The sequence below is a fragment of the Hemiscyllium ocellatum genome, chromosome 2 (genome assembly GCF_020745735.1).
Source record: "Hemiscyllium ocellatum isolate sHemOce1 chromosome 2, sHemOce1.pat.X.cur, whole genome shotgun sequence".
Classification (NCBI taxonomy): domain Eukaryota; kingdom Metazoa; phylum Chordata; class Chondrichthyes; order Orectolobiformes; family Hemiscylliidae; genus Hemiscyllium; species Hemiscyllium ocellatum.
In genome coordinates this window covers 141,675,779-141,697,339 of record NC_083402.1, presented here as the reverse complement: position 1 = coordinate 141,697,339, position 21,561 = coordinate 141,675,779, and the positions used below count along the sequence as shown (strand labels likewise).

Below are 21,561 nucleotides of genomic sequence, written 5' to 3'. Positions count from 1 at the left end.
AAAAACACCTTTGACCACAAGTTCATCAGGAAGTGGTCAGCACATAGGGTCCTTGAGACCCTTCGGGAAAAGGAGAGGGTGGATCCTATCAAGCGGTTCCCTGAGCAGACTGTCAAAGTCATTTGGCAGAATGCCTCAGCGCCAGAACTTTCCAACAAACACCAAGACATGGCTTGGCTGGTGGTGAGAAGGGCTCTGCCTGTGAGATCCTTTATGCACACCCGGACTCTCTGCCGCACTGCACGTTGCCCTCGAAGCAGCTACGGGGGGAGGGGATGAGACTGTCACACACCTCCTTCTGGAATGTGCCTATACAGAAGAAGTCTGGAGAGGTTCGTCCTGAGCAGCACCGTGACGAGTACTCCGTGCTCTACGGTCTGTTCCCCGGGATGCACACCGAGATGAACATCAGCTGTGCCTGGAGGATCAACAACTCGGTGAAAGACGCTCTTTGGGCGATCCGAAACCTGTTGGTCTTCCAGCTGAAGGAGTTGACCCCCGATTGAGTGTTGCAGTTCGACACATTCCAAGGTCCAGGACTACGTGTTGAGGGACGTGCTGAAGCTTGGGGCAGCTGCCGCCAAGGCACGGTGGGGAAAGACCACTGTCTAACGTCTGCAGGCCTAAGAAAAACAGGGGGCCCACCCAGTCATTTGGGCTCCGCTGACGCCTCAGCAGAAGAGCTGGATAGTAAATGTACAGACTTGTATATATGGAAAAATAAACTTTGATGTCTGTATGTAAATATGTGCACAAGAATGGCATGACCAACTGTATAGAGATCCAAATAATTTTATGAATAAAGTATATTTTTGAAAAAAAAGAAAACTTGGAGTGCAGATTCATAGTTCCTTGAAAGCAGAGTCACAGGTAGGTCGGATAGTGATAAAGGGTTGTGGGCAACACGGTGGCACAGTGGTTAGCACTACTGCCTCACAGCCCCAGAACTAAAGGGCATAGGTTTAGCGTGAGAGGGGAAAGATATAAAACAGACCGAGGGGAAACGTTTTCGCACAGAGGGTGGTACATGTATGGAGCTATCAGAGCGGTGGTGGGAGGTTGGTACAATTACAACATTTAAAAGGGATTTGGATGGGTATATGAATATGAAGATTTTAGAGGGATATGGGCCAAATGCCGGCAAATAGGACTAGGTTAGGTTAGGATGTCTGGTCGGCATGGATGAGTTAGATCAAAGGATCTGTTTTCATGCTCTACATCTCTGTGACTCATAGGTTATAAGCAAAGGTTGGATAAACAGACTTTTTTCACTGGAGCAAAGGAGATTGAGAGGCAACCTGATAGATATTTGTGAAATACTGAAATGTATAGATAGAGTTAATGGTAGCTTTGGGTTTCTGGTTTGAGCTTAGTAATTTGCTTTTTAGGTGGTTTGAATCACCCCCAGATCCTTAATTCTTCCTGATGAAGGGCTTTTGCCCGAAACGTCGATTTCGCTGCTCGTTGGATGCTGCCTGAACTGCTGTGCTCTTCCAGCACCACTGATCCAGATTATGGAGGGAATGTGAAATGAAGAAGGTGGTAGACAGGTGTTTCAGGGCAACAGAATCTCTGCTTTTATTTAACTACAAAAAGTTAAATTTAATATGAGAAATAAAAAAGGCAAATGCGATAAAACAGTGAAATTGACAGTTCTACAGAAAACAGTAATTACATACACCATCAAATTAAATGGAGGTTAAAACACTATTCAAAGCTAAACAACAGTTTTAATCACAGACGCTTTCTTCAGGCTTCATACCTTTGGGGTCCGTGCACTGCCACCACCTGCCTTCCCCTCCCTGCTAGCTAGGTTGGAAACTGGGGCAGCGGATGCTACCTAACCTGCTGTGCTTTTCCATCGCCACTCTAATCTTGACACTGATCTCCAGCATCTGCAGTCCTCACTTTCGTCTTGAGAATTTCAGCTCACCATCGGGAAAATGTTTTAAAGTGCATCCGGTCGCTGAGATTCTTGCTGTCAGTTCTCTTGGTTTGGAAGAGGCCCGTGTCTGAAGCTCATTTTTGGAGAGCGCTTGGTTAGCTTCCTATTCTCTTGGATGTCTTTGTTGTGATGATGCTTTGTAATGGCTACGGGGAGAATGCTGGTAAGTGGAGTTGAAATGCCCATCAGCCATGATTGAATGGCAGAGTGGACTCGATGGGCCGAATGGCCATACTTCCACTCCAATGTCTTATTGTCTTATGGTCTAATGGTCTTTTGGTTTGTCTTCCAGATTCATTTTCTCATTTGAACCCCTGTGGTTCTTAGCTCTAAAGCTACTTGTTCAGGTACAGCCTGTGGGGAAGCTATTTCTGTGGGAGCCTGATGTTGGAAAAGGCTGTCTCTCTCTCTCTCTCTCCCAGATCAGGGCTCGCAGCTAAACAGACTGTGTGCCCTGTTATCTCCTCTCAAATCTGTGTTGCCATTGTGTTTCTAATGTTCCCCTTTTGAGGTTAACTGGCTTCCTAAAAGTTAAGATTAGGTGCAAATGTCTTTTCCATCAGGGATGAACAGGCTTCTTGGTTGTATGGAATGCCCTGTGTTGATGTGATTGAAAATCCATTGAAGTTGGAGGTCTTGGAATTTGTGCAGACTCCATGTTGTCTGAATTCAGTTTGTCCTAAAGGTTAGTTCATTGTTCTTGTCGGGCTGAGGTGTAAATAGGTTTCCCCAGCTTCCAGACAAATTGCCCGTGTGATTGTATATTCCAGCTTAGTTTAGCTGCTGGGGTTTTCTTTGTTCGGTTTAGGTATGAAAAAAAACTCCAAGACTCTGGTAGAAGTCAAATTGTAGGGAATCTTCCCAAAACGATTGAGATTTTTGCTCAACCCTACAGTAACTGTCTTTTCCCTAGGATAAGGGATTTCAAGACTAGGGGGCACATTTTTAAGGTGAGAGGAGAGAGATTTAAAAGAGACATAAGAGGCAATAAGAGGGTGGTTTGCCTGTGGAATGAACTTCCTGACAGAGTGGTGGATGTGCTTACAATTTCAACGTTTAAAAGACGTTTGGATGGATACATGAATAGGAAGGGTTTGAAGGGATATGGGCCAGAAAAAACAGCAACCTAGGTGTTCAATATATCATTTCAATTGCATGACACTTATCTTTTGCTGTAAATTCTGTGTCTTATGGTCCTGCTCCACAGCTATCTAGTGAAGGAGCAGCGCTCCAAAAGCTAGTGCTTCCAATTAAACCTGTTGGACTATAACCTGGTTGTGTGATTTTTAACATTGTCCACCGACATCTCCACATCATGACTCCCTTGTTGTCTATCTTGTATGATAATCTTCTATTTTGATCAGCTGCTTTAAATTTACCGGATTCAAGGCATTCCTGATGAAGAGCTTACACTCGAAACATCAACTCTCCTGCTCCTCGGATGCTGCCTGACTGGCAGTGCTTTTCCAGCACCACACACTTTTTGACTCTGATCTCTAGCATCTGCAGTCCTCACTTTGTTCCCGCTTTAAACTTATGTACAAGTGTAAAAATGTTCATGATGTTTATATTATGCAGTCCTATCAAAAATCTGAACTGCTTTTTTTCGGTTATCCTGAACTTTTATTCTTCAAGAAAAAGAGATGTTTTTTAAAATCTAGCTCTTTTAATAATATCATTTTACACAGCTTGATATGAAATTTTATTTAACATCATTGCTGTTATATGCTTTGAGATACCTTACTCCATTGAAGGTGTTATATAAATGCATATTTTCTCACAGTAAATGATTTTGGAAATTTGTCTAATGGCTTCATACACTTTCTTGTCATATAAAGACCACAACAGAGCATAGAACTCCATCAGTGCTTTAACCAAACATTCTGTACATTAATTCCCTGCTGTTTCTTTATATAAGAGGGGAAAAATGCTTCTATTTGGAGGATTGTCAGTCACCAATGGATAAACATTTAAGATGATTGGCAAAAGATCCAGAAGTGAGATGCAGAAGTAATTGTTTTGCACTGAGTTGATTGTGCTACAAAGATGGTGGCGTATCAAATTGTAATTTTCAAATGAGAATTGAATAATGCTCGATTAGGAAAAGTTTACAGGGTTATTGGGAAAATGGACAGTCGTGGGACTAATTCTCCCAAAAAGAACAAATGGCATCCCTGACCTGTATATTTTCATAATTCAATTTTATTTGAAATGAATTCCAACATTTCACTTGAATTATTTCATTATCAATGTGCAATCATTTGTGAATCTGTAACCCCAAAGTAACTTCTCTCTACCTATTTAGATTTTTATTTTCCAAGTTCTGTTCAGCCTCATCATACCTCCTACCAAAATTCATTATTTTTCATTTAACTATTTTAAAGTTTATGTAGCATTTGCATTCCCAATCTGGGAAATTTTAATATCTAGTATTGTGCTATAATTCTCCTCAGTATTAACTGCAACCAAGATCAAATTACTGATATAAATGTTCAGCAGCAGGGGAAACATCAATCTCTTGATCATCACATTCCTTCAGCATCCGAGCTGAAATGAGCAAACTCAACAAACAGTGGGATCAAACTTCCTTTCTTCCTAATCTGTATAGGTCAGCAGTTCACTGCTAGACCAGCTGAGCTCATAAAATTTATTTTGTATTTACAACAGTGACACTGGCTGACTACCAAGAACAGTTTTTTTTGGAATTTGAGAAACACAGATAAAGGTCCATTTCCTAAATTGAAAAGTGTTTGGAGAAAGATAAGTCAATATGAAGCGAGCTTTTATGATGCTGAACTTGGGGTTTTACAATAAAAGTGTAGCTCAGAATCATAGAATGGTAAAACACATAAAAACATATCTGGCCCACACTTTAGAAGAGCTAATTAGTTGCACACTTGATCTTTCACCACAGCCCCCTGTAAAAACGCGATCCCATATTCCCAATTCCTTCGTCTCCGCCGCATCTGCTCCCAGGAGGACCAATTCCAACACCGCACAACCCAGATGGCCTCCTTCTTCAAGGACCGCAGATTCCCCCCAGACGTGATCGACGATGCCCTCCACCGCATCTCCTCCACTTCCCGCTCCTCCGCCCTTGAGCCCCGCTCCTCCAACCGCCACCAAGACAGAACCCCACTGGTTCTCACCTACCACCCCACCAACCTCCGCATACAACGTATCATCCGCCGCCATTTCCGCCACCTCCAAACGGACCCCACCACCAAGGATATATTTCCCTCCCCTCCCCTATCAGCGTTCCGCAAGGACCACTCCCTTCGTGACTCCCTTGTCAGATCCACACCCCCCACCAACCCAACCTCCACCCCCGGCACCTTCCCCTGCAACCGCAGGAAATGTAAAACTTGCGCCCACACCTCCACACTCACTTCCCTCCAAGGCCCCAAGGGATCCTTCCATATCCGCCACAAGTTCACCTGTACCTCCACACACATCATCTATTGCATCCGCTGCACCCGATGTGGCCTCCTCTATATTGGTGAGACAGGCCGCTTACTTGCGGAACGCTTCAGAGAACACCTCTGGGCCGCCCGAACCAACCAACCCAATCACCCCGTGGCTCAACACTTTAACTCCCCCTCCCACTCCACCGAGGACATGCAGGTCCTTGGACTCCTCCACCGGCAGAACACAACTACACGACGGCTGGAGGAGGAGCGCCTCATCTTCCGCCTGGGAACCCTCCAACCACAAGGTATGAATTCAGATTTCTCCAGCTTCCTCATTTCCCCTCCCCCCACCTTGTCTCAGTCGGTTCCCTCAACTCAGCACCGCCCTCCTAACCTGCAATCCTCTTCCTGACCTCTCCGCCCCCACCCCACTCCGGCCTATCACCCTCACCTTGACCTCCTTCCACCTATCCCACCTCCATCGCCCCTCCCCCTAGTCCCTCCTCCCTACCTTTTATCTCAGCCTGCTTGGCTCTCTCTCTCTTATTCCTGATGAAGGGCTCATGCTCGAAACGTCGAATTCTCTATTCCTGAGATGCTGCCTAACCTGCTGTGCTTTGACCAGCAACACATTTGCAGCTTTCACCACAACCCTATTCATTTTCTCCCTTCAAGTATTCATCAGGTTTCCTTTTGAATGTTAATGTTGAACCATTCCACCACACTTTCTCGATGTGCATTACGGATCATATCAACATGTTGTGAAAAAAAAGTCTCCTCTGGCTCTTGTGTTTTTTGCCTTCAGTCTACTTCTGGATACTGACATTTCTACCCTTGAAAACAGTTTCCCTCTTTAACTGTTAAGCCCTTCATGGTTTTGAGCACCATGATAAAATATCCTCTTCTCTAAGGAGGAGTACGCCAATTTATCTAAACTGTCGACATAATGTCTCACCTCATTCTTCCAGTCAAAATGAATCACCTTTCTGCATTGGAATTCATCTGCGAAGTCTGCCTACCCAGTTTACTAGTCTGTATCCTCCATTGTTACTCTTTATTGTCTGATTCAATGATTCTTGACCTGTCAAACAAGCAATATTCCCTTTGCCTCTCTTTTTAAAGAAACTTGATGATCAACAAAGGTCTTGTCCTGGGACTTGGATCCAAGAGGAATTAGCATGAACACCTGGTCCATCCATATTGCAGCTGAACATGCTATTGATCCGGTTTAGCTTGTAACTTGGCCAGTTTGTTAACCCAGAATGATTCCAACAGTGTTGGTTCAATTCCTGCACCGTCTGAGGTTAGCATGAAGGAGCTTCCTTCTCAATCTCTCACCCCATGTCCACCAAGTCATGGCTTCAACGGGGCAGCAGTGCAATGACGTGGCAAGATCGGTGGTAACTTTACCTTGACTTTCCGAACAACCTGTTCGATGACGTTCTGCCACACCTGTGGTTCAGGTGGGACTTGAACCCGGGCCCTCCCTGGCTCAGAGGCACGGCGCCACCTCCCCGCACACGATGACAGGTGCCCGCTCGGGCCGCAGTGCGCAGGCGTGGGCCCCTGGCAGCGCTCGGTTGCGCATGCGTGCGCCGGTGGCTCAAGCAGGGTCCAACCGTCGGAGAGCGAGCGGCGACGCGAGCGCAGGGCTGCGCACGGCAGTGAGTAACCGGGCGCACCGGCTCAGGACGGGGACTGGGGTCTAATGCCACGTAGGGCGATATGGGGAGGCGTCCCAGAGCCCGGGGTCTACCGGCGAGGGCAGGATACTAGCGGAGGGGACCGGTAACTGGACGTACAGGGAGGGTGGGATTGCAAGAGTGGCGGAATGTTGGGGTGCTAGGCTGATCCATGGGCAAAGCGGCGCAGCAACTCTGGAAGAAGTGGTGGTGATTGGGGGGAAAAAAAGGGGAGAGAGAGAGAATAAAAAAGTGGGGCAAGGCACCAGAGTGTGCATAAGAAGTACAAGAAGAAAGGATAGTGCTGGCAGGGGGGATGTCCCCCTCCTTCTGTTTACCAGAAAGTGGCTGAAATTGGGCTCTTCCAAGAGAGGACCTCATAACCAGAGGTCGACTGTAACCAAAAGTTGCGCCCTGGCTTTGCTGTTCTTTTACAATTTTAAATTTCTCGAATTTTGTTGAAGCTAAGCGTAAATGAAAAGTTTTTTTCACAAGAAAAAGAAATATATTGTGCAACCCTCTACTTCATTGATTGTGTGCCATAATGGATTATGTGTGATCAACGAGTTGCAATACTACACATTTGGATGGGAAACGGCAATATTGTTTAAACTTTGGATTGGGAAATGCAAACTATTTCTGAAATGTGGAGGCAGCACTATACACAAGTAGTAATTTAATTTCATCTCAGCATATTCAAAGAGAAACTAAACCTCTTCACACAGTAGTCACTCTTGGATGCTAAATTATTTTACAAACATCTTTGTGTGGGGTGTGGTGGTTAACAGCATTTGGAAAGGGAGGTGGGATGTGCTAGTGGAATGAATGTTGTTAACTATCATTTGTTGTCAACACAGTTGCAATGATAGAATGGAAAGTAGATCTGTGCAAATGATAGAGGAGAAGGTGAATAGGAAACCTGCAATTGACAGACCTCAGTTGAACCTGGCTTGGAGAAGGATATGATGAAGGAATTACTGCTGAAATAATGATCTCAATCGTGTGAATAATATATCTGTTATCTCTTTGTCCTTGTCAGAGGAGCTGGGTTTATGTAAACTGTTGTAGAGGTGAAGAAAAGCCAGGGTTATCTCTCTCTTTCAGAATAATCTTGGAGTTATTGTTTGATAGGAGGAAAGAAGGCCTGATATTATACTGACTTTATGGGTATTGAAGTTTACAATACAAAGCTCTCTTTCCTTAGGTAATGTGTCTTTCTGTGGTTCCCCAGTTCTCATCCCAGCAAGAGACCATGATAGGAACAAGCTTTCATCTAAAGGATACATTGTGAGAGGCAGTCTTTGGTGACTGAAATATGTTTGACAAGGAAATGAAAGTGAAAGTCAGATGCTTTCAGCCTTCAAACAAGCCCTGTCATACTTGCTGCTGCATGTTTACTATGTGCAATTGACAGTGTAATTCCTGCCCGGCTGTCTGACGTTTGTCATGTGAAACTGAACTCGAGCGTTTCCCTTGAATTAACTTAGTTTCAAGTTCAGACCTAGTCTGAGAGGGCCTTTTTTATTAGATAATCAGAATTAGAATTAAATATCAGTTTACCATAACTTCCTTAATTTTAATTGTTATTCTCTAGAAATAAAGCATAGTGTTGATTTAATTTCTGCTTCTGTCACTCCAGAATTAAATCTGGTTTGACAGGTCATACATTTTATTTTTGTTTTTTTCATGGTGATTAGTGATTGAACATATTCACACAAGGTTGCCAAGGTTCTTTTAAACCAAGACTTCATGTTTATTGAATAAAAGATAAAAAAAACCTGTATATATTCAAGTCAGTTTGATGTGAACTGCAACATAAACAGCAAAAAACATAGGTCCAATCTTTTCTTAGCAATATCAGCTTTCAGTTATTCAGTTCCAGAAAATAATCACGCCCATCTTAAATTTTTTTTTATTTTACTGACTCTTTCCAGTTTTCCTCTGAGAAATGCTCATGGAAGAGTTTTAAGATTTCTTTCCAGTTTGACATGGAATCATTTTCTTTGCTGATAGTCAAGAAAACTCTCACAACCTGGAGGTTCTATCAATCTTAACAAACTGTCCTGCTGCGAGGATGAAATTGTTCTCCTGAGCTGAGGCCCTGATTCTTCTGCTAGCATGAATCTGAAACCTGATTCTTCTGAACTGAACTGAAGTGAAACTTCCAGTGTCCCTGATCACTTTCTTTTCTGCATGTCATAAATTCAGCAACGTAACACTTGTCAGTTGAGACATCAGGTATCTCGCTGGACGTTAAGTTGCATGCTCTCATGAAAATCATGTATTTAGGTCATTTTCTCAAATTATTTCTTACCCTTTTTAAATACACAAATCTCACCTCCAGACTCTGTACATGAGGGCAACACAGTTGACATAATCTATTTGGACTTAAACTAGGCTTTAGAAAAGATCCTTCATGGGAAACTGATAGTGAATATCAGTCCATGGGATCCAAGGAGATTTATCTAATTGGATCCAGAATTGCATTAGTGGCAGGAAACAGGGTGATGCTTGAGTATTTTTGTGGCTAGAACCCTGTAGCACGTGGGGAATCAGCATTGGGATTCTTGCTGGTTGTGATACATAAACACATGGAATTTTATGTGTATGTAATGTCTGAGTGTGTACGGTATGATTTACTCTTGACAGTAGGAAGTTTGGTCAGCCAGTTTCCAGATGATATGAAAGTTGGTGGGGTGCTTGATACTGAGGAGGCTAGCCTGAGGTTACAGAAGGATATAGATTGGCGAGCTGAAAAGGCTGATGGATTTCATTTTGTATGAGTTTGAGGCGATACAGTTGGACAGGACAAACAAGACAAGGGAATAATGATAAATAGTCAGATCCTGGGAACACCAAGAATCTTAATGTGCATGACCATAGTCCCCTCATGTCATGCGAAAGTACATAAAGTGGTTAAGGAAGCATTAGGGATTCTTCCTTTTAATAGCCAAGCACTGGGTTTAGGAGCAGGGATGTTGTGGGAACCATATGAAACATTGGTTAGGCCAGAGCTAGAGTTTTGTATGCAGATGAGGAATCCACAATGCACTGGAGATGGCTAGAGGATATTTACAACGGTGTTGCTTGGGCTGAAGAGTTTTCATTATAAAGAGAGATTGCATAAACTAGGGTTGTTTTTCTTGGAATAGAGAAGACAGAAAGAAGACATCATTGAGATGTATAAAATTATGAGAAATTGAGAACTGCAGATGCTGGAGATCAGAGCTGAAAAATGTGTTGCTGGAAAAGCGCAGCAGGTCAGGCAGCATCCAAGGAGCAAGAGAATCGACGTTTCAGGCATAAAATTATGACGGGTATCGATTTAGTAGACAGAGTGAAACATTCTTCCTTGGTGTTGGGGTTAATAACCAGGGATATGTATATTTAAGATAAGGGCAAAAGGTTTCGAGAAGATGCCAGGAAAAACCCAGTGTGGTGATACTCAGGAACACTGCCTGTAAAAGATAGCAAACCCTGTAACATTTAAGAATTATGTAGATGTGTACTTGCAGCACCAGGTTGTACGTGATTATGAACTAAGAGCAAGAAAATGGGATTAAAATAGTAGGTATTTGTTTTTAACTGGCACACTTAATGGGGCAAAGGGCCTTTTTCTGTACTGTAGGCATTTATGACTCTTAATTAAATCAAACTCCATCTGTCTCTAATTTAAAAATCCAAATTCCCAAATAATTGTGTGAAATACTTTTATCCCAAGTGACCTCTTTATTCTTCCTTTCCACATGTACCATTTCAAATTTATCTGTCTGTAATGTCTTCTCATTTTTTTTAGCCTGCAGTTTTATAACTGTTTCTCTCAGCCATTAATGCTCTCCTTTTTTTTCTATGTTCTCCTGACCCATTTTGTTTACATGAAACTGATGTTTCCGTAGATCCCTCCTCCCGCTGGGTAATTTTATAACATTTACCATTTGCCTTTTTATCCTTTCCAGGAGAACTTCAATTCAGGCAGAACACATCCCATTGGTACAACTGCTTTTTGTCCCAGAATTGTTACTGTCTCACAAAGTCATTCCTGATGAAGGGCTCTGGCCTGAAACATCGATTTTCCTGCTCCTCGGATGCTGCCTGACCTGCTATGCTTTTCCAGCAACACACTCAACTCTGATCTTTAGCGTCTGCAGACCTCACTGTCTCCTAGTGTCTCATGAAAGCCAATGTCTTATTTCCGATGTTAGTTTTTTAGCTATATATTAACTTACAGTCGAAAAGGGTGGGACTGGTAATGTCCTTGCATGGAGTGGGAGTGGAAGTTGAAGTGATCAGCCACAGGGCTGTGGGGTCAGTGCTTGTGTCCCAATGCTCTGCATGTTGGCCTCCTCGCTCCCTGTGGTGGAGGAGACCACATTGAGAGCAACTGACACAATAGATGAGGCGAACCAAGAATCTCTGCAGGATGTGAAAAGATTCTTGAGGGTGTTGGGCAGAGGTGTGGGTCCAGGTTTTATGTGCAGTGGCCAGGGGACGTGCCGGGAATGGAGGGTGGGTTGATGGGAGGCGTACAGCTGCCAAAGAAGTCACGGAGGGAATGGTATCTGCAGAATACAGATTGGGCTGCGGAGGAAAATATGTCTTTGGTGGGGTCTGACTGAAGGTGGTGCAAGTGGCAGATGGTATTGCGCTGCATTTGGAGATTAGTGAGGTTCTATGCTTGTTATCGTTGGAGTGGTGGGGTTTAAGGGTGGAGGTACAGGAAGTGTAGATAATGTGTTGAAGGGCATTGTTGATCGTGTGGGAGGGGGAAATTGCGGTCCCTGAAATAGGACCCAGCACTAAAGTTCTATTTTCCTCACCCCTATGCACTCACCAGAGCCCATTCCCTCCCTTGTCAGACCTACATGCCCCCCACCACGCGCACACACCACCAACCCACCCTCCACAACAGCACCTTCTCTTGCCACCAAACGTCAGTTGTTCTCAATGTGGTTCCCTTTACATTGGGGAGACAGGTTACCCACTTGCGGAGCAGTTCACGGAAAATCTTGGGGATGCGCGCACCAAACAATCCCTCCGTCCTGCGGCTGACCATGTCAACTCTCCCTTCAACTCGCCCCAGGGCATGCAAGTCCTGGACCGCCTCCACAGCCAAATCAAAGCCACCCACCAACTGGAGCAAGAATTCCTCATCTTGTGCTTTGGGACCTTTCAACCACACGACGTCTACATCAACTTCACTAATTTCCAAATCTACCCCCATCCCCCAACCTCATCTCAGATCTGACCCTCCAACTTGGCACTGCTCTCTTGAGCTGTCCTACCTTTCCACCTTCCTTCCCAGCTATCCACTCCACTCTCCCTGCTGACATATCACAATTACCCCCACTTGCATCCACCTATCAGCTTTCCACCAGCTTTCCCCCAACCCACTCTCGTATTTATCTCTAATCCACTTCCCTCACCCCCCCACCCCACAGTTCTGATGAAGGGCTTATGCCCAAAACCTGGATTCTCATGTTCCTTGTTTGCTGCTTGACTTGCTGTGCTTTTCCAGCACCACCCTTTTCGACTCTGACTTCTTCAGCACCTGCAGTCCTCGCTTTCTCCTGTATGTTAACTTAAAGCTGTACTCTCAATTGGCTTCCTGTATCATCTCCTTTCTGATCCAAATTTCAGTGTTTGCTGCAACATGTTCTCCCCGTGTCTGCGTGGGTTTCCTCCGGGTGCTCCGGTTTCCTCCCACAGTCCAAAGATGTGCGGGTCAGGTGAATTGGCCATGCTAAATTGCCCGTAGTGTTAGGTTAGGGGTATGGGTGGGTTGCGCTTCGGCGGGTCGGTGTGGGCTTGTTGGGCCAAAGGGCCTGTTTCCACACTGTAAGTCTAAAAAAAATGAGCTACTGCAACTCAATTTCCCTATAAGACCATAAGAAATGAACATGGATGGCCACTTGGCCCCTCAAGTCTGCTGTGCCATTGAATAGGATCATGGCTCATTCGACATTCCCGCACCCATGTTCTTGCCCTTTTCCTCTAACACTTGATTCCCCAATTGATTAAGAATCGAAATATCTCCATTTTAAATATGCACATGGGTCTCTGCCCTTCCCTTTCTAAGATCCTTTGTAGCTGCTGAGAGATATGCCTTAGTCTGGTACGGAGTATGCAACATGTCCTTCAGGATTGTTGCTCTCAGCTGCAGGGCAATGCTGTTTGTTACTTCTGTTTTGCTTTTCTGCCCCACTCCTACACCAATGTCCTCCTTGCAGTCTTTACTTTTTTTTCTTTTTTTTACAAATAGCAAGCATGTTGCTTTTGGACAGGACCAGTTGGTCTGAGGCTACCTTTCCAACTTTTTATTCCCCACTTCCTCATGTAGATGTGCGACACAATTCCATGTATTAGACCAGTTTTTTTAAATTTAAAGCTTTTACTTAACTATTTATAGTTAGATCAAGTAGTTTAACCGCTTAAGTGACAAATGTAATATAATACTTTTGCATTTTGCATACAGATTTTTAAAAGGCAATATATATAATTCAAACATGAACATGATGGGTGAGTTCGTTGTTTATGCTCAAACTGTGTTTGTTTTTATTCATTACTCAGAACTTAGCTTAAAAATAAACCTGCAATGTTCATTAGGTTAGTTTGACTTTTGCTTTCACTTTTCAACCTGTCACCAAACTTCCCGGATGAAATGATTTCATTTTGAACGGCTGCAAAAGGTGCTGAGTATATCTCGCATTTGAAAAGAAAACTATTTCCTAAACAACCTGTTCAGAGATATTACTGCACATCTCTGGAACAAGTGAGACTTGACCCTAGGCCTCCTGGCTCAAACGTAGGGTTATTCCCACTGCAGTCCAGAATATATGGTGTTGGAAAAGCACAGCAGGTCATGCAGCATCGGAAGAGCAGGAGAATCGACATTTTGGGCAGGGGCCCTTTATCTGGAATGAGGCTGGGAACTTTGGGGGTGGAGAGATAAATGGGGGATGTGGCACTGGGGAGAAGGTAGCTGCACCACATTTGAAGCTTGGCGTTACCTCTGAGAGGAATTAAGTTAGTTCCATCCACAGCATCTGATTCTGTAATGCTCGGATCATTTTCTAACATCAAATAAAGGTGGCACTTTTAATTACATTGATGAAAACTCTTTAAATCAACGCCATAGTTTCAAGTATAAAGTTGACCTAAATGCACATTATATTTGTATTCATAGGATATACGGACGGAATTTGAATTAAATTTTTCACTCTATCAAATCAGTGTTTTCGGTTTGTCTGGCTACTTAATTGATCAATGGTTTGAGATAATTGCCCCATTTTTGGTGAAAAAATGTTAAAACAAATTTGAGCTTCCAGTTCATTGATTCAATAGAATTAACTTAGGTTGTGTAGGAGATTGTGATGGAATGAGATATGTGCATCTAATTGCAGGTTTTATTTTACATATTCATATTTGGCTTTTCCTGATGATTTTAACAAGACAGCAATATTAACCGGAACAGAAGGGTGAAGTGTAGTTGGGAGGGGATGAGGTATGGAGGAAAGGAGGAGGGATGAAGTGGTAAGAACGAGACGACAGGAAGTGAGAGGGTAGGAAGAAAGACAATGAAAGGAGCGAGAAAGGTAGATGGAAGGGAGTGAGGGGGTGAATGGTGGAGTGGAGGAGAGGAAAGATGCAAAATGGATGATGAGTAGGGATGGAGAAGGATAGATGGAGGAGTTGGGAAGGAGGAGGGACCAGGGAGGGCCAAATTGGAGAAAAGTGATAGAGGGAGAAAGATACTAGATGGAAAGGGACTGAGAAGGAGGGAATGGAGGTAGAGGGAGGGCAAAAGCAAGAGGTGGGGGTGTTGCAACTGTGAGAAAAGGGATGAGCATGGATGGGTGGATGTGCAAGAGGGAGCGAGCGAGAAGGATGGTTGTAGAAAAGCGGGAGTGAGGAGCGTACTCAGAATGGGGGAGTATCGCTGCATAAACTGAAGATGTCATGATAGTTCAGAATCTGTAAACAGTGTTCAAGGTTGCAAGGGCAACTCCCCGCTCAATTCAGCTCAGCCAATAGTTTTAACCTAAGTTACCCTATTTATATTTGTAGCCACTATGTGAATGAAGGAACAAAATTCCCATGATACTGGCCAGATAAAGGTCGAAATGTCAATCTCTTAGCTTGTATTGAACTTAGCTTTTGTGAGCTTTAAACTAATCAGTTGCATGATGGATAACTTGGTCCTGATCGGCTGATTTTTTTTATTTAGAAACATGTTCAGAAGTCAGCAATTGAACAGTTAAGTTGGTGGATATTTGTACAATACAATAGCAATAGTAGCTTCAATATGTAATCTAAGTCTAGTATAATGGTGTCTTTATTGCCCAGCAGTTTGGAGTAAAAGTAAATAGATGGATGAGTGCTAATTTCATTGGGGTGAGAATAGATCTGGCTCACATAAATTGGAAAGAAAGTTTGACAGGCAAACTAATTAAGCAATAGGTTTCCTTTCAAGAGAATAATTTGGGTACAGTCAAAACACATTACCATATGGGGGAAAGGTGAAGGACAAACCAAGTCAGAGCTCCCTATCTAAGGGAGAAGGGTAAGATGAACCAGAAGATGAGTGCATATAATGATTTCTGTTTGATAAATACAAGTGAGAACTGGGTTCAGAAAGACAGTGAGGAACGTAATCAAGTGGCCAACAAGTAATACTGGCAGCCAACAAAAGTAAATTAAGAAGTCTTTTTGGAGTATTAAAAAGTTAAGGGAGATAAAAGGAGAAATAAGGCTAATTTGAGACTAGGAAGGAGTTTGTGCCTCCAGGCTTAATGTATGGCTGAAATGTTAAATGAATAGTATGCACATGTCTTTATCAGGAAGAAGGTGCTGCCAAAATTATATAAAAGAGGAGGTAGTTGAGGCAGAGGGCGAAAAATAGATTCACAGCAGTCATTAGAAAGATAGGCTGTACTTCAAGTTGATAAGTCACCAGAATCCGATCAAATGATGAATATACTGAGGCAAGTAAGTATAGAAATTGCGTAATTTTAAAATTTTCCCCCAGAACAGAATGAGTACTGAAACAACCAGCAATGGGATGAGGGAATACACTGTCTGAGATCATAGAGGTAGATTCAATCATGGCTTTCAAAACAAATCTGGATAATTATCTCGAGAATATTTGTAGTGCAACGGGATTAAGGCAGAGGAGTGGGGCTAACTGTGATTTCTGAGAAAAGTGAATCTGTAAACTGGGCCAAGTTGCCTCTTGAATTGTAGCTTTAATATTGAGTTTCACCTTTAATATTCATGGTAAGGGCCAAATATTCATGTCAAATGAAGCCAGATGTAAATCATTGCCTGCATGCCGTGACCTCATTATTCCTGGTTTGAACGGAGACTTCCAAGTAATCCACACTGCTGTAGGTGTCTGCAGTTGATTTCATACAGATCATTTGTATGTTCAATGTTCTCTAACTTTGTGCATTTCATGAATCCTGCTGCTGTTTTCAAACACTTCTATAGTTGTTTGTTGCAAATATTGCCATAAATGTTTCCTTAATCTCCATTTTATAGAGTGGAAGTGATATCAGTTGGCACTCTTGCTATTTCACAGAAGATACAAGTAGCAGCAGCTATGATCGGACTTGGTTAATTCAGTATCCCTTATTTATTGTATTATGTCATGAACATTTTGCACTGCCCCAAATCTATGTGAGATGATTAAAAAATAACTTGCAGTCACTCCTCTGCATCGAGTCTGGCAAAAGCTTGCTCTTGCTCCTTTCTCTCGTGAAAGATGTCTTCATATTTGTATGTGTTACTACCCCAATGTGCACAAGTATTTGGGATAAAGCAGTCTTCTGAAATTCGGCAATTTGCTCCCTAGCCATAGTTAACGAAAAACCTTCACCGCACGACCTGTCATGGTTTAGTCACCACCTGTAAGTTTCAGTCCAAGCCAAATACATCATCCTGATTTGGAACTAAATGACTAAAGCTTTGCTGTTTCTAAATCATAATTCCGGAGCTCCCTTCCTAACCATACTGTGAGTGTATCTCCTCTACGTGGACAACAGTGGTTCAAGAGTGTGGCGCACCACTATCTTCTCGCGGGCAGTTGGGGGTGGGCAATTAATGCCGACTTTGCCAGCAAAACCTAGATGCTGGGAACAATTTAACAAATATATTGAGGGAAAATAATGATGACCATAATCACTGGCCTTATTAGTGACACTGACTTTCCAAGAATGAATTTTAAAAGCAACGAAGGCATATGCCAAATTCCGAGGAAATGTAACCTTTGCAAATAATGGTTTAGGAGTGTTTATGAATATCAAGATTGATTAAACAATTACTTAAAACGTTGGAGCAGTGTCTAAATTTAATTTGATAGTATTTTAGTAGGCTTTCATGGCTCAAAAGTGTGAATATGTTTTGCTTCAAAACAACCTTTAAATGTACATTTGTAATACCTTCTCTGGAAGTATGTTCAAACTGACCAAAAACAAGCAACATGTAAAATGGAGAAACACATGGTTCTGTACTGGGGCCTTAGCTTTTAAACATGCATATCAATGAGTTGGATCAAAGTACAGACAATTTATCTAAGTATGCAAATGGAATCAATCCATCTTTCCTCTGTGGTCAGCAAAGTCTTGGAAAGAATTCTGAGGGATAGGATCTGTGACTATTTGGCAAAGCATACCACGATTCAAGGCAGTCAGCATGGCTTTGTGAGGGGCAGGCCATGCCCCTTTAATCTTATTGAGTTCTTCACGAAGGTGACAAGACAGGTTGATGAAGATCAAGCAGTGGATGTGGTGTATGTGTACTTGAGCAAAGCATTTGATAAGGTTCCTCATGGTAGGCTCATTGATAAAGTATGGGATACAAAGAGATTTGGCTATCTGGATTCAGAATTGGTTGGCTAACAGAAGGCAGAGAGTGGTTGTAGATGGAACGTATTCTGCCTGGAGGTCAGTGTTGAGTGGGGTCCCGCAGGGCTCTGTTCTTAGGCTTCTGCTCTTTGTAGTTTTTATAAATGACTTGGGTGAGGAGGTTGAGGGGTGGGTTAGTAAATTTGCAGATGATACAAAGGTTGGAGATGTCGTTGATAGTATCGAGGGCTATTGCAGGCTGCAGCGTGACATAGACAGGATGCAGAGCTGGGCTGCGAAATGGCAGATGGAGTTCAACCAGGGATAAATGCAAAGTGATGCATTTTGGAAGGTCGAACTTGAATGCTGAATATAGCATTAAAGACAGGATTCTTGGCTGTGTGGAGGAACACAGGGATCTGAGTCTGCAAGTACATAGATCCCTCAAAGTTGCCACCCAAGTGATTAGGGTTGTTAAGAAAGCATATGGTGTTTTGGCTTTCATTAACAGGGGATCAAATTTAAGAGCTGCGAGGTTTTCCTATAGCTCTACAAGTCCCTGGTGAGACCACACTTGGAATATTGTGTCCAGTTCTGGTCGCCTTACTAAAGAAAAGATACAGAGGCTTTGGAGATGGTGCAAAGAAGGTTTACCAGGATGCTGCCTGGACTGGAGATCTTGCCTTATGAAGAAAGGTTAAATAAGCTCGGATATTTCTCTCTGCAGAGGAGGAGGATGAGAGGAGACCTGATCAAGGTATACAAGATAATGAGAGGAATAGATAGTCAATAGCCAGATGCACTTCCCCAGGGCAGGATTGACAGGTACGCTGGGTCATAGTTTTAAAATATTAGGGGAAAGGTATAGAGGAGACATCAGAGGTAGGTTCTTTATGCAGAGAGTTATGAATGCATGGCATGCATTGCCAGCAGCAGTAGTGGTGGTGGAGGCAGAGTCATTAGGGACATTTCAGCGACTGCTAGACATGCATATGGATAGCGGTGAATTGAAGGGTGCGCAGGTTAAGTTATCATATTTGACATGAGGATTAAACTTGGGCACAACATCGTGGGCCAAGGGGCCTATTCTGCTGTACTGTTTCTATGTTCTAAGGAAGCAGGACTTTGCAAATGGATATAAACTGACAATGTGGGGGAAGTGCGAGGTCATTAAATTTGGAGGTAGCCTGACTAAACAGAGTATTTTCCATCAACAAAATGGAACTCAGAAGAGCAAGGCAGAAGTTAGCAAGAGAGAGTGCCTAGCCAAAACAAAAAAAAATCCAAATAATGTTTTTCGTATTTCAAGAGGAATAGTAGGACAGAGTAAGAAGGGCTCATGCCCGAAACGTTGATTCTCCTCCTTGGATGCTGCCTGACCTGCTGCACTTTTCCAGCAACACGTTTTTCAGCTCTGATCTCCAGCATTTGCAGTCCTCACTTTCACACAGCCATAACTGTCCATTCAGAGCACTACATTCAGTCTGGGCCTTATCATTAACAAAATTATCATTGGCATTGCAAGGGTGTGGCACAGTTTCAATATAATTAAACTAGACCTTTAAAGGTTATCTTAAGATGATATTGCATAAATCAGTGTTCATTTGAGTTGAGAAGATTTGAGAGGTGATTTAATTGAGATTCTAGTAATAGTAAAGGAATTCAAAAGGGTAAAGGTACAAAGCTCTCTTTCTGCTGGAAACAATCCTGAAAAACGGGATACAATTGTTACTTAGGAGTGGAATTAAGCATTTTTTATAACATGAAAATGTAACTCTATTTGAAATGAGTGTGTATGCTGGATCAAGGTAAATGTTTAAAAATGGTAGCTTGTTGTTTCATCAGTTTATCCTCAATATGAGTTAGATACAGGTAAATGGATTTTAGATGTGCATCGGGAAATATCTAATTAAATCAAAGAGCAGGTTACCTACTGCTTTTCTATGGCTGCTGTGTGTTGAGATCCTTGTTGCCAATGTTAGTACAGGACAGAAGCATAGATGTTTAGAAATGATGGTCAGCTTTTTTTAAAAAAAAAAGGAAATGTGTGGTGACTTCCAATAATTTGAATTAAATGTTCCCATCATTTTCAAAAGATATTTGAGATGGATTTGTATATTGACACATTTCAATTTATCAGTTGGCAAAGGATCTTTATAAACTAAAGTATGTAATTGTCATAACTTTTTGTTCTATCTTTTATCTTCTAAAGTATTTAATTTGTATGCTGATATTTACAAGTGTAATATTTATGGCTTAAAAGGTCAAAAATGACAGAAGCAGAGAAGGACCTGGTGGCCAAGATGCTGCGAGCAGTCCTGCAGTCGAGCAAAGATGGTGTGCTTTTCACAAGGCTGCAGGGAGAGTATAAGCAACTGACAGGTGAAGTGATCCCTCATAAGCAGCTTGGATTTCCAACTCTTGAGAACTACTTGAATAGCATTCCTTCAGTTGTCACGTTTGGAGTTAATAAAAATGGAGAGGTAAGACATTTATAATTTTTTTTTGTTGTGTGCAACTCCTTATTCTCCAGCTACTCAGTTCAGTGATTGAACCTGTGCTGATAATTGCAATGTAGTACTTGATTGGCCCACTCAAGAACAAAGGAGAGAATCTTTGTGTGGAGCCAGAAGAGGTAGGTGAGGTCCTAAATGGATACTTCAGGTCAGTATTCATTGAAGAGAAGGAATTGGTAGAAGATGATCTCAGGGAAGGGATTGTCAAATTTCTAAGCAAAGTTGCTCTTAAAAAGGAAGAGGACTTGTGTTCCTTATAAAGTATTAAGGTAGAAAACTTCCTGAGTCCTGAATATTGAGGGAGGCAAGAGAAGAAATTGCTGCAGTATTGACAGATACCTGTGTGTCCCCTTTGGCCACAGGTGAGGTCCCAGAGGACTGAAGAATAGCCAATGTTGTTCCATTGTTTATGGGAAGTAGGGATAATTCAGGAAATTATAAACCTATGAGCCTCACATTGGTGGTAGGGAAATTATTGGAAAAGATTCTCAGGGGCAAGATCTATACTCAATTGGAAGCAAATTAGTCTATTAGCAATAGACAGCATGGTTTTGTGCATGGGAGGTCATGCCTTACTATCTTCATCTGGTTTTTTGAGGTGACAAAGATGATTGTGGGGAAAAGTGGTTGATATTATCGACATGGATGTCAGTAAAACCCTTGACCAGGTCCCTCCTGGCAGACTGGTACAAGAGGTGAGGTCACATCGTATTGGGGTCAGCTGGCAAGATGAAGACAGATCTGGCGTAGTCATAGGAGACAGAAGGTCGCAATGGAAGGATGTTTTTCAGAATGGAGTTTTGTGACTAAAGGGGTTCCATTGGGATCAGTGCTGGGACCTGTGCTGTTCATGACCTACATAGATGCTGTGGAGGAAAGCGTAGCTGGTCTAATTAGTAAGTTTGCATACAATACAAAGAATGGTGGAATTGCAGTTAATGAGGATTGTCAGAAGATAGAGCAGGATATAGATCAGTTGGAAGCATGGGCAGGAAAACGGCAGATGGTGGTTAACCCGGACAAGTGAGAGTGATGCATTTTGGGGGGGTCAAGCACAGGTGGAAATTATATACTGAATGCCAGAACCCTGGGGAACATTGACATGCAGAGGGATCTGGGTGTGTGGTCCACAGATCACTGAAGGTGACAGCACAGGTAGATAAGATA

General features: G+C 42.7%; 1 protein-coding gene across 1 annotated transcript in view; it reads left to right on the top strand.

Annotated features, from left to right (window-relative positions):
• Positions 1-6,956: 6,956 nt before the first annotated feature.
• The window catches only part of LOC132825556 (tudor domain-containing protein 7-like), a 110,235-nt gene continuing 95,630 nt past the window's right edge, over positions 6,957-21,561 (top strand). Inside the window, exons 1-2 of the mRNA XM_060840937.1 lie at positions 6,957-7,019; positions 20,142-20,361. Coding sequence (XP_060696920.1) covers positions 20,149-20,361 — 213 coding nt within the window. The 5' untranslated portion in view covers positions 6,957-7,019; positions 20,142-20,148. The remainder of the gene's footprint in view (positions 7,020-20,141; positions 20,362-21,561) is intronic.